The following is a 14,169-nucleotide window of genomic DNA, read 5'->3' as shown; positions in this document are numbered from 1 at the left end:
TACCCCATTTTGTTGCCAAATTTGTCCTGAGTGCGGCAATACCCTATTTGTGGCCATAAACTGCCGTTTGGGCCCATGGGAGGTATTAGAAGGAAAGGAGCGCTATGTGTTCTTTGGAGCCCAGATTTTGCTGGATTGGTTTTCGGGTGCCATGTCGCATTTGCAGAGCCCCAAAGGTATCAAAGCAATGGAAACCCACCAGAAGTGACCCCATTTTGGAAACTACACCCCTCAAGGAATTCATTTATGGGTGTTGTGACCATTTAGACTCCACAGTTTTTTCACAGAATTTATTTGAATTGGGCTGTGAATTCAAAAAAATTTAATTTTTTCCAATAAGAGGTAGTTTCGGCTCAAAATTTCTTATTTTCACAAGGAATAAAATACCCCAATTTGTTGCCCAATTTGTCCTGAGTGCGGCAATACCCCATTTGTGGTGATAAACTGCCGTTTGGGCCCATGGGAGGCCTCAGAAGGAAAGGAGCGCTATGTGTTCTTTGGAGCCCAGATTTTGCTGGATTGGTTTTCGGGTGCCATGTCGCATTTGCAGAGCCCCAAAGGTATCAAAGCAATGGAAACCCACCAGAAGTCACCCCATTTTGGAAACTACACCCCTCAAATAATTTATTTATGGGTGTTGTGACCATTTAGACCCCACAGTTTTTTCACAGAATTTATTTGAATTGGGCTGTGAATTAAAAAAAAATTTTTTTTTCCAATAAGAGGTAGTTTTGGCTCAAAATTTCTTATTTTCACAAGGAATAAAATACCGCATTTTGTTGCCCAATTTGTCCTGAGTGTGGCAATACCCTATTTGTGGTGATAAACTGCAGTTTGGGCCCATGGGAGGGCTCAGAAGGAAAGGACCACCATGTGGCCTACTGGGAATTCTCTGGTGCTAAGTCGTGTGTGTAGAAGCCCCTGAGGTATCAGTACAGTTGAAACCCCCGAGAAGTGACCCCGTTTTAAAAACGACACCCCTTAAGGAATTCATCTAGAGGTGTAGTGAGCATTTTGACCCCACAGGTATTGTGTAAAAGATAATGCGCAGCAGATGGTGCAGAGTGAGATTTGCAATTTTCTATATATATGCCATGTCAGTGTCCGATATATTGTGCCCAGCATGTGCCACCGGAGACATACACCCCATAAACTGTAATGTGGGCTCTCCCGGGTACGGCAATACCCTACATGTGGCTGTTATTAGCTGCCTGGGCACCCGGCAGGGCTCAGAAGGATAGGACCACCATTTGGCCTACTGGAGCTTTTCTGGTGCTAAGTCTTGTACGCAGAAGCCCCTAAGGTACCAGTACAGTTGAAACCCCCAAGAAGTGACCCTGTTTTAAAATCTACACCCCTTAAGGAATTCATCTAGAGGTGTAGTGAGCATTTTGACCCCACAGGTATTGTGTAAAAGATAATGTGCAGCAGTTGGTGCAGAGTGAAATTTGCAATTTTCTATACATATATGCCAATTCAGTGTCCGATATATTGTGCCCAGCATGCGCCACCGGAGCTGTAATGTTGGCTCTCCCGGGTACGGTAATACCCTACATGTGGCTGTTATCAGCTGCCTGGGCACACAGCAGGGCTCAGAGGGGAAAGATGAGGAGGGGTAAGCTGTGCGAAGTGGATCAGAGCGAGTAAAACTGGGGTAAATTAAAAATAAAGGGATGGATGCTAAATTTTAAAACACTCTTTCATACAGAGCTCTGGTTTTTCGGGACACGCGTCACATTGATATATTGTGTCCTTCCTTATCCCCCTCTTATAGCAGACTCTGCACCTCTTGACTTTTTCCCTTCTTGCCAGTTTGAGGAACTTCTCCTAAAAAGTGTTGCCCTGGTACGATGCCTGTGGCCCCGCTTCCAGAAGTACTGTAAGGCTTCAGGACTTGATCTGACAAGTCCACCCCTCCCATGTACCTATTGTAGTCCAGGATGCAGTCTAGTTTTGGGGTCCCTGTACTGGTACCTCGTACAGGTACATGGGTACTGGTGTGGCATCTCCCTGGTCTTGTACTTGACACACAATATGTTGCTGCTAGATTGTGCCCTGCTCTCACCCCTTCTGAGAGTTTGCCCAAGCAGAGTCTTAGGGAGGCCTCTCAGGTTTCTTCTAGCAGTGCCGCATGCCGCAGGACTTCTGGAAGCGAGGCAGTTGAAGAGTGGGACGCTGGTATAAAAATTATCCAGGTAGAGGTGGTAACCCTGGTCCAGCAGTGGGTGCACCAAATCCCACACAATTTTTGTATTAACTCCCAGTAAGGGGGGCATTCTGGGGGCTGAGTACTGGTGTCCTTCCCTTTATATATCCTAAATTTGTAGGTGTACCCTGATGCACTCTCGCACAGCTTATACATCTTCACGCCATACCGTGCCCTCTTACCCGGCAGGTACTCGCGGAATTGAAGCCTCCCTTTCAAATGTACCAGGGATTCATCTATAGAAATACACTTCTCGGGGGTCAATGCTGTGAAAACCGGGCACTGAAATGGTCTAATAGGGGTCTCCGTTTATACAAACGGTCAAAACTGGGGTCATCTCGGGGTGGGCGCTGCTCATTATCAGCATAATGTAAGAAGCGAAGTATTGCCTCATTTTTATTTAATTTTTTAGGTTACAGTTCAGTTCTGAAGTTGCTTTGAAAGGCCCATATATTAGACACCCTTATCAAACACCCCATTTCAGAAACTAGACCCCTCAAAGTATTCACAACAGCATTTAAAAAGTTTATTAACCCTTTAGGTGTTTCACAGGAATTTAGAGCAAAGTAGAGGTGACATTTAATTAATTTAATTTAATTTATTAGGCACCATGTCCGGTTTGAAGAGGTCTTGTGGTGCTAAAACAGTGGAAACCCCCCAAAAGTGACCCCTTTTTGGAAACTAGAGACCTTGAGGAATCCATTGTAGTTTTCTTGGGGTGCATGCAACTTTTTGATCAGTTTTTATTCTAATTTTAGGTGGCGTGGTGACTAAAAAAACAGCAATTTTACTATTGTTTTTTATTCAATTTTTTTTACAGCGTTCACCGTGCGCTATAAATGACATATTCACTTTATTCTGCTTGGCGATACGATTATGGTGATACCAGATGTTTATAGTTTTATTTTATGTCTTATGGCGTTTGCACAATAAAATACATTTTGTAAAATATAATTAATTTTTTGTGTTACCTTATTCTAAGAGCCATAACTGTTTTATTTTTCCATCAGGAAAGTCGTGCGAGGACTTATTTTTTGCGTAACGAACTGTAGTTTCGATCAGTACCATTTTTAGGTACATGCGACTTTTTGATCTCTTTTTATTCCATTTTTTGGGAGGTGAAGTGACCAAAGAATTGTGATTGTGGTACGGTTTATTATTATTTTCTCTTACGGCGTTCACCGCGCGGGATAAATGACGACATTGTTTTGTAGTTCAGGACGTTACGGACGCGGCGATACCAATTATGTATAGTTTATTTGTTTATTTATATATTTTTATTAATAATAAAGAACTGATAAGGGAAAAAGGGGGACTTTTACTTTTATTACTTTTAAATCTTTTATTTTCTTATTTTTACACAACTTTTTTTTACTTTTTCACACTTTTTTTACTTTGTCCCACTAGGGGACATGAGGGCAGGAGGCTCTGATCGCTATTCTAATACACTGCACTACATATGGATGGACCTGTACATGTGCCTTCTTGAGCAGGGGGACCTTGCGGGCACTGCAGGATTTTAATCCATTACGGCGTAATGTGTTACCAATGGTTTTCTTGGTGACTGTGGTCCCAGCTGCCTTGAGATCATTAACAAGTTCCCCCCCGTGTAGTTTTCGGCTGAGCTCTCACCTTCCTCAGGATCAAGGATACACCACGAGGTGAGATTTTGCATGGAGCCCCAGATCGATGTCGATTGACAGTCATTTTGTATGTCTCCCATTTTCTTACTATTGCACCAACAGTTGTCTCCTTCTCACCCAGCATCTTACTTATGGTTTTGTAGCCCATTCCAGCCTTGTGCAGGTCTATGATCTTGTCCCTGACATCCTTAGAAAGCTCTTTGGTCTTGCCCATGTTGTAGAGGTTAGAGTCAGACTGATTAATTGAGTCTGTGGAAAGGAGTCTTTTATACAGGTGACCATGTAAGACAGCTGTCTTTAATGCAGGCACCAAGTTGATTTGGAGCGTGTAACTGGTCTGGAGGAGGCTGAACTCTTAATGGTTGGTAGGGGATCAAATACTTATTTCTCTGTGCACAATGCAAATAAATATATATAAATTTGACTATGAGACTTTCTGTTTTTTTTTTTATATATAATCTATCTCTCACTGGTAAAATTAAGCTACCCTAAAAATTCTAGACTGTTCATGACTTTGACAGTGGGCAAACTTACAAAATCAGCAAGGGATCAAATACTTATTTCCTTCACTGTATGTTCTGACTTGTCATTGTAATGTTATAGTGGTCATTTATCTTTGTTGGATGGTCTCCCAACTGGAAAAGTTGCTAACTGATGTTTTGACTTAGGCCTGATTCACACGAGCGTGTTCAGTCCGTCATATATGGTCCGTATGTTGGCCGCATTTCCCGGATCGAACACAGTGCAGGGAGCCAGGCTCCTAGCGTCATAGTTATCTATGACGCTACGAGTCCCTGCCTCGCTGCAGTAAACTGTCCCGTACTGAAAACATGAATACAGTACGGGACAGTTTTTCCACAGCGATGCAGGGTCTCCTAGCGTTATAGATAACTAGGATGCTAGGAGCCCGGCTTACTTCAATGTGTTCAGTTCGGGAAATGCGGTCGACATGCAGACTGTATATCACAGACTGAGCACACTCGTGTGAATCCGGACTCATTGTAATTGCTTATGCATTTTCTAATAAAAATTATTTAAAAGAAAAATAAATATCCCTAACCCCTTGGCGACATACAACGTACTATTACGTTATTGTCGCCAAGGTCTTAAGGCAACACAACGTAACTGTATGTTGTGTTGCTGGTGCGAACTCAGAAGCTGAGCCCACACCATCGCCAGCGTGTGTTGGCTGTATATTACAGCTGACACTATGCTGCATGGCCAGGACCGTAAATAACCTCTGATCCGGCCAATTAACCCCTTAAATGCGCGCTCAAATCGAGTGCTGCATCTATGGGGTTTACCAGCAGATCGTAACCCAGCAATGTAATCGTGGGGTTTCCGATAGCTGCTTTGGCAGACCAGGGGCCTAACAATCGCCTCCTGTCTGCCACGTACCGAAACCTGTTAGATCCCTCTCGGAGGCAGGGCCTAAAAGGCTTCCGTCCCCAGAAACCGGATGGCGCAGGCTCAGAAGCTGAGCCTGTGACATCAGCCGCAGGTGTCAGCTGTATGATACAGCTGACACCGTGCTGTAACGGCAGGGAACAAAGCTAGCTCCAATCCCTGCCATTAACCCCTTAGGTGCCACGATCAAAAGCGATCGCGGCATCTCAGTGGTTTCAGGCCGATCAGTATCACTGCGATGTGATCGCAGGGTTACCGATCGTTGCTATGGTAACCGGAGGCCTAACAATTGCCTCCCGGTCTGCCACGTATGGAACACCATTATGCAGAGTTGGGGGCCTAATAGGCTTGCTGTCAGTGAATAACTGACAGCTTTAATGCATTGCACTACGTGGGTAGTGCAATGTATTAGAGTAAAGATCAGAAGTGCAGGCCTTCAAGTCCCCTAGTGGGACAAAACAAAAAGTTTAATAAAAAGTTCATTAAAAAAGTGGAATAAAACTGTAAAAATAAACGTTTCAAATTAAAGAGTCTCTGTCACCAGATTTTGCAACCCCTATCTGCTATTGCAGCAGATAGGCGCTGCAATGTAGATTACAGTAACATTTTTATTTTTTAAAAACAAGCATTTTTGGCCAAGTTATGACCATTTTTGTATTTATGCAAATGAGGCTTGCAAAAGTCCAAGTGGGCGTGTTTAAAGTAAAAGTCCAAGTGGGCGTGTATTATGTGCGTACATCGGGGCGTTTTTACTACTTTTACTAGCTGGGCGTTCTGACGAGAAGTATCATCCACTTCTCTTCAGAACGCCCAGCTTCTGGCAGATCACGCTGTGACTTCACTCACTTCCTGCCCCAGGTCCTGCATCGTGTCGGCCACATCGGCAGCAGAGGCAACAGTTGATTCTGCAGCAGCATCAGCGTTTGCAGGTAAGTAGCTACATCGACTTACCTGCAAACGCTGATGCTGCTGCAGAATCAACTGTAGCCTTTGGTGCCGATGTGTCCTCGCTCATCCGACACGATGCAGGACCTGCGAGTGACGACACAGCGTGATCTCTCGAGAACACTGCTGTGTCTGCACTGTCAGAAGCTGTGCGTTCTGAAGAGAAGTGGATGATACTTCTCGTCAGAACGCCCAGCTAGTAAAAGTAGTAAAAACACCCTGTTGTACGCACATAATACACGCCTACTTGGACTTTTGCAAGCCTTATTTGCATAAATACAAAAATGGTCATAACTTGGCCAAAAATGCTCGTTTTTTAAAAATAAAAACGTTACTGTAATCTACATTGCAGCGCCTATCTGCTGCAATAGCAGATAGGGGTTGCAAAATCTGGTGACAGAGCCTCTTTAAAAAAAAACAAACACTGCCTTTTTTTTCTATAATAAGTCTTTTATTATAGGAAAAAAATGAAAACGTTAAAAAAAGTGCACATATTTGGATCACCGCGTCCGTAACGACCCAAACAGTAAATCTATAATCTTATTTTTCCGGTACGGTGAACACCGCAAAACAATAAAATAAGATATATTTTTTTGGTCACCACTCCTCACAAAACAAAGAATATAAAGTGATCAAAAAGTCGCATGTACTTCAAAATAGTACTAATAAAAACTACAACCTGTCCAGCAAAAAACAAACCCTTAAACAGCTTTTTTGATGAAAAATAAAAAAGTTATGGCTCTCATAATATAGTGACACAAAAAATAAATCATTTAATAAAAAAGTGATTTTATTGTGCAAACGCTGCCAAACATAAAAAAAACTATATACACTACCATTCAAAAGTTAAGGGTCACTTAGAAATTTCCTTATTTTTGAAAGAAAAGCACAATTTTTTTCAATGAGGATAACATTAAATTAATCAGAAATACACTCTATACATTGGTAATGTGCTAAATGACTATTCTAGCTGCAAACGTCTGTTTTTTTAATGCAATATCTACATAGGTGTATAGAGGCCCATTTCCAGCAACCAACACTCCAGTGTTCTAATGGTACATTGTGTTTGCTAACTATGTTAGAAGGCTAATGGATGATTAAAAAACACTTGAAAACCCTTGTGCAATTATGTTAGCACCGCTGTAAACAGTTTTGCTGTTTAGAGGAGCTATAAAACTGACCTTCCTTTGAGCTAGTTGAGAATCTGGAGCATTACATTTGTTGGTTCGATTAAACTCTCTCAAAATGGCTAGAAAAAGAGAGCTTTTATGTGAAACTCGACAGTCTATTCTTGTTCTTAGAAATGAAGGCTATTCCAATGCGAGAAATTGCCAAGAAACTGAAGATTTCCTACAACGGTGTATACTACTCCCTTCAGAGGACAGCACACACAGGCTCTAACCAGAGTAGAAAGAGAAGTGGGAGGCCCCGCTGCACAACTGAGAGACAAGACAAGTACATTAGAGTCTCTAGTTTGAGAAATAGATGCCTCACAGGTCCTCAACTGGCAGCTTCATTAAATAGTACCCGCAAAACGCCAGTGTCAATGTCTACAGTGAAGAGGCGACTCCGGGATGCTGGCCTTCAGGGCAGAGTGGCAAAGAAAAAGCCATATCTGAGACTGGCTCATAACTGAAAAGATTAATATGGGCAAAAGCACACAGACATTGGACAGAGGAAGATTGGAATCACACAGAAGAACATTTGTGAGACGCAGAACAACTGAAAAGATGCTGCAAGAGTGCCTGACGCCATCTGTCAAGCATGGTGGAGGTAATGTGATGGTCTGGGGTTTGCTTTGGTGCTGGTAAAGTGGGAGATTTGTACAAGGTAAAAGGGATTTTGAATAAGGAAGGCTATCACTCCATTTTGCAACGCCATGCCATACCCTGTGGACAGCCCTTGATTGGAGCCAATTTCATCCTACAACAGGACAATGACCCAAAGCACACCTCCAAATTATGCAAGAACTATTTAGGGAAGAAGCAGGCAGCTGGTGTTCTATCTGTAATGGAGTGGCCAGTGCAGTCACCAGATCTCAACCCCATAGAGCTGTTGTGGGAGCAGCTTGACCGTATGGTACGCAAGAAGTGCCCATCAAGCCAATCCAACTTGTGGGAGGGGCTTCTGGAAGCATGGGGTGAAATTTCTCCCGGTTACCTCAGCAAATTAACAGCTAGAATGCCAAAGGTCTGAAATGCTGTAATTCCTGCAAATGGAGCATTCTTTGACGAAAGCAAAGTTTGAAGGATACATTTATTATTTCAAATAAAAATCATTATTTCTAATCTTGTCAATGTCTTGACTATATTTTCTAGTCATTTTGCAACTCATTTGATAATTATAAGTGTGAGTTTTCATGGAAAACACAAAATTGTCTGGGTGACCCCAAACTTTTGAACGGTAGTGTACATATGGTATCACCGTAGTCGTATCGACCCGCAGAACAAAGTAAAATGTCATTTATAGCCCACAGTGATTACTGTAAAAAAAAAAAAGAGTAAAAAATGTTGTCAAAATTGCTTGTTTTTGGTGACCTTGCTTGCCAAAAAATGGAATAAAATTGATCGAAAAATTGCATGTAAGCCAAAATGGTACCATTGAAAACTACAGATTGTCCCGCAACAAATAAGCCCTCACACAGCTTTGGTGGAGAAAAAGTAAAGAAGTTCTGGATTTCAGAATATGGCAACTCAAAATGTGCAAAGTGTTTCAAAAGCGGATAAGATTGAGCACCATTTATCAGTGCGACATTGGCCACACATCCGCAGATTATTATTTATTTACCGCATTATTCAACCCTCTTATTATGCCCTGATGTACTGTGCACAGCCAACATATGCCCCCACATTATAAACTGAAATACCAGCAATACCCCAAGCAGAAAAACTACCAAGCAAAATCTGCAAAGCCCTACAGAGTGCCCAAATAGCAGTTTATGTCCACATATGTGGCATCACGATACCCGGGAGAACCCTCTCAACTTTTTTTGAGATATTTATTTTCAGTGGCACAAACTGGGCACAACATATTGTGCACTAAAATGGCATATCAGTTGAAAATTGCAATTTTTACTTTGCACCATCCGCTACGCATTAATTTCTAATAAAAAAACACTTGGGGTCAAAATGCTCACTACACCCCTTTAATATGCCCTACGGGGTGTAGTTTCCAAGATATGGGTCATTACTTGTGGGTTTGTTTTACTATTTGACCTCAGAGCCCTGCAATTTTGAGCCAATGCTGTGAAAATTACCAAAATAGACCTCCAATGCGCATCTTCAATTCTGAGCCCTGTCATTTGTCCAGGCAAATGATAAATGCTTTGAGGGGTGTAGTTTCTAAAATGGGGTCACTTAATGGGGGCTTCCACTGTACGATGATACCTCAGGGTTTTTCAAATGCAACATGACACCCAAAAATCAAATCAGCAAGATCTGCATGCCAAATTGCGCTCCTGCCTTTCTAATCCCTGCTGTGTGACCAATGAGCAGTTCATGACCACATGTGGGGTATTGACATACTCGGGAGAAATTGCTTTACAAATATTGGGGTGCTTTTTCTCTTTTATCCCTTGCGGAAATGAAAAATTTCAACATTTTAGTGTAAAAAAATGTGATATTCATTTTCACTACCTCATTCCACTAAATGCAGCAAAAATACATGGGTTCTAAATGCTCACTATACCCCTCGATAAAATCCTTGAAGGCTTCAGCTTCCAAAATGGGGGTCACTTTTGTTTTTTTTTCCACTTTTGGGGGTTTTGTTTCCTCAGGAGCTTTGCAAATGTGACATGACATCCAAAAACTATTCTAGCAAAACTTGTGCTTCAAAAGCCAAATGTCGCTCCTTCCCTCCTGAGCCCTGCCGTTTGTCCAAACAGCAGTTTATTACCACATATGGGGTATTGCCGTAATCGGGAGAATTTTTTTCAAATGTTAGTGTGCATTTTCTCCTTTATTCCTAGTAAAAATTGAAAATTTCCACGCATTATCAGAAAAAATGTCATTTTCAATTTCACGGCATAATTACACTAAATTCTGCAAAAACACAGTCGGGTTAAAATGCTGACTATAACCATCAATAAATTCCTTCAGTGGTGTAGTTTCCCAAATGGGGTCACTTTTGGGGGGTTTCCACTGATTTGGGGCTGCAGGGGCTTTGCAAATGTGACATTGCAAACCATTGCAGCAAAATATGGGCTTCAAAAGCCAAATAACGCTCCTTCCCTTCTAAGCCCTGCTGTGGGTTCGAACAGCAATTTATGACCACATATGGGGAAATGCCGTGCTCAGGTAAAATTGCTTCACAAATATTGGAATGCTTTTTCTTCTTTAGCCCCTAAAAAATTAAGCTAAAACTACATTTTATGGGAAAAAATTTCGATTTTCATTTTCACGGCCTTCTTCCAATTAATTCTGCGAAAAAATCAGTGGGGTCAAAATACTCATTATACCCCTAGATAAATTCCATAAGGGGCGTAGCTTCCAAAATGGCTTAACTTTTGAGGGGTTTCCATTGTTTTTGTCCTTCAAGTGCTTTGCAAATGCGACATGGCACCGAAAACGATTCCAGCAAAATATGAGCTCCAAAAGCGAAATGGCGCTCCTTCCATTCTGAGGGCTGCCGTGTGTTCAAACATAAGTTTATGACCACATATGGGATATTTCCGTAATCGGGAGAAATTGCTTTACAAATGTTGGGGTGTTTTTTCTCCTTTATTCCTTGTAAAAATAAAAACCTTGTATGTTTTATTGGAAAAAGGCAGATTTTCATTTTTATGGCTTAAATCGAAGACATTTTGCAAAAAAAAAACTATGGTTTAAAAATGCTCACTATACCCCTAGATTTATTCCTTAGGGGGTTTAGTTTCCAAAATGGTGTCTTTTTGAGAGTTTTTCCTATGTTTTGGCACCACAAGACCTTTTCAAACCTGACATGGCACCTAAAATATTTTTTAATAGAAAGGCCTGAAAATCCACTAGGTGCTCCTTTGCTTCGAAGGCCTGTGTTTCAGTTCATTAGCACACTAGGGTCATATGTAGGATATTTCTAAAAAAAACTGCAGAATCTGAGGAATAAATACTAAGTTGTGTTTCTCTGTTAAAACCATCTGTGTCACAGGAAAAAAAATTATTACTAATGAATTTCAGCAAAAAAAATGACATTTATAAATTTCACCTCCACTTTGCTTTAATTCCTGTGAAACGACTAAAGGGTTAAGACACTTTCTGAATGCTGTTTTGAATACTTTGATGGGTGTAGTTTTTAAAACTGGGATTTATGAAGACTCTCTAATATATAAGGCCCTCAAAGCCACTTCAGAACTGAACAGGTCCCTGAAAAAATAGCCATTTGAAAATTTCTTAAAAATGTGAGAAATTACTGCTAAAGTTCTAAGCCTTGTAACGTCCTAGAAAAATAAAAGGACATTCAAGAAACGATGCAAACATAAAGTAGACATATGGGAAATGTAAACTAGTAACTATCTTGTGTGGTATTACTATCTGTTTCACTGGAACATTGGAAAATGTTATTGACAAGGATCTTTGTGAATTTTTGAAAGGTTAAACATCCGGTTACCCCGGTGTTATACCTATTACCCAAGATTCACAAGGATCTGGAAAAAAACCTGGATGCCCGACCATGTCAGGTAGTGACTCCTTATTTGTCCTAGCAGCCATGTTTTTAGACAAAATTTGGAGGCAATTTGCCATGGGGGCTGACTCCTACATCAAGGATACCGCCGATATTCTGGCCAGGATTGGCTCTCTTCAGGTCCCTGACCAGTCGATCCTTGCTGTCCTTGATGTGGGAAGTCTCTATACCTTTATAGATAATGGTTGAAGCTATACTTCACTACCTTATGGGACTTGACTTTTCAAACAGAAAAATGTACTTTGTAAGAGCACTACTGGAATGTATACTCCAAAATTTTTTTTGTGGTGGGCGATACATTTTATTTGCAGAAGTGGGGTATGGCTATGGGGTCCAACATGGTCCCCACATATGCAAACATATGTATGCGGCTGATTGAGAAGGACCTCATCTATGTATTCCCCCACTTTGGTCAAGGTTTCCGGTGGTGGCGGTACATAGACGATGTCTTCCTCATCTGGACCGATTCTGTTGAGGAACTAAAAAGTTTTCATGTCTTTTTGAATAATATATGTCCAGGTATACAATTTACCATGTCTTTTTCTAGTTCTTCTATTGAATTCTTGGACACATGGATTCAATTATCTGATGGCACTCTCACTACAGACATCTTTTCTAAAAAAAACAAACTGATAGAAACAGTTTGTTACACTATGATAGTGGACACCCTAGAGCGATGGTTAAGTCATTGCCATTTAGCCAACTCCTTAGGCTTAGAAGAATTGTGAGTAATGAAGATCAATTATCTCTTAGACTAGATGAGATGTGCATGAAATTCTTAAATAGAGGATGTCCTAAAAAGATGTTAGATATTTACAAAGATCAAACTAAAAAATTTGATAGACCTCAACTGCTGTTGGAACAAAGCGATAACAAAAAAAAAAAGAGCATACAAATACCTTTTGTCTGTACCTTCTCTACCTCCAGTTCGGAGATTGGAAATATTCTACGAAGCGATTGGTGCCTTTTCATTCCAGGAATTTCGACAACCATCGATGTTAGCATATCGGAAAGGTAAAACCTTAAGAAACATTCTGGTGAAAGCAGATATTGGTTCTAGGGTTATGAGACCTCAGACCGTTCTAGCCCCTCCTAAACAGGAATGTTATCCCTGCCTTGGATGCAATATGTGTAACAACATGATTAAGGGTGACCGTTTTTGCCATCCGCAGACAGGCAAAACTTTTAAAATCAAAAGTTTTTACACTTGTAAGACCTCGTTTGCTATTTATCTATTGAGTTGTCCTTGTGGCCTTCAATATGTGGGAGAGACCACCACTGAAGTAACCCTCAGGATGAGGAACCACAAGTCCAATATTAATACCAAAAGATGTGATCTATCTGTGTCTAGACACTTTGGAGTGCAGACACAATACATAACAATTAAGTTTGAAAGTAATTGACTCAGTGCCCTATAACAGACGGGGAGGTGACAGAGAATTGGCTCTTAAAAGAAAAGAACTAGAGTGTATCTTCACTTTAGAAACAATGTCCCCAAAGGGACTTTATGTAGACTATGCCTATATCCCACATATTTGATTTTCTCATATACTATAAGCGGCTTGCCATGATTTCAGGTGAATCTATATGGACCTCCTGGGTATTTGCTGGATTTGTATATTTACTTGTTTTTATATATACATGAAATTTATATAAATATTGTTGTAATTGTCTCTTATACATATGTGTGTTTTGTCTTGTTTCAGATATTGATTCTCTATATGAAGAGATCCTTTATTGTGAGAGAAGAGTCGTTGGAAAATATCATCCAAATATTGTTATGCATGTAAAAAAAATATATATAAAAGGATTTATTTGTCCTGTGCCTTCCTATCAAATGTGTTTGGAATGAACCATAATGAAAAACTTATAGAAAAAAAAGAAAGATATTAGATATGCCTGTTTTGTCTTGATAAATTTATTGTGAGAAGTAGATGTGTAATGATGGGGGTAGGGAAACGGACAAGTGAGCCCTAATCTACCCGCCACTCTGTCCCTGCCTACTTGCAACGACCCGCCCTAGGCGACGGGGTACAACTGGGCGACGGTCCCTACGCTCAGTAAGTGCACGAGACAAACAGACAAGTGTACACAAGCTAAGGGAAATGGGGCAGTTGCCCACGGCAACACCGTGAGCAACAAGAGTGGTGAACGAGCCGAGTCAAACCAGGAGTGTACGAGGTACCAAACGCAGAGCAGGAGAGTAATGAGTAAGCCAGAGTCAGTATGGAGCAGGATCAAATAGTTAGAAGCTGTAGCAGGGCCAGGAAACCACACGGGAAGAATCACAAGCAAAGGAGGAACAGGAAA

At 41.0% G+C, this 14,169-nt stretch overlaps 1 protein-coding gene across 2 annotated transcripts in view; it reads left to right on the top strand.

The window, feature by feature from the left end:
- Positions 1-13,707, top strand: part of C6H16orf89 (chromosome 6 C16orf89 homolog) — a 72,163-nt gene extending 58,456 nt beyond the window's left edge. For both annotated transcript variants that reach the window (XR_012849668.1, XM_075831305.1), the window contains 2 exons: positions 12,787-12,873; positions 13,566-13,707. Coding sequence is in view for 1 of the 2 variants with exons in the window: in XM_075831305.1 (XP_075687420.1) it covers positions 12,787-12,873; positions 13,566-13,572 (94 nt within the window). In the remaining variant the exon portion in view is untranslated. The remainder of the gene's footprint in view (positions 1-12,786; positions 12,874-13,565) is intronic.
- Positions 13,708-14,169: the final 462 nt, after the last annotated feature.

The sequence above is a fragment of the Rhinoderma darwinii genome, chromosome 6 (genome assembly GCF_050947455.1).
Source record: "Rhinoderma darwinii isolate aRhiDar2 chromosome 6, aRhiDar2.hap1, whole genome shotgun sequence".
NCBI lineage: Eukaryota > Metazoa > Chordata > Amphibia > Anura > Rhinodermatidae > Rhinoderma > Rhinoderma darwinii.
Note: the sequence above shows the minus strand (reverse complement) of the source record. Positions and strands in the feature narration are given on the sequence as shown.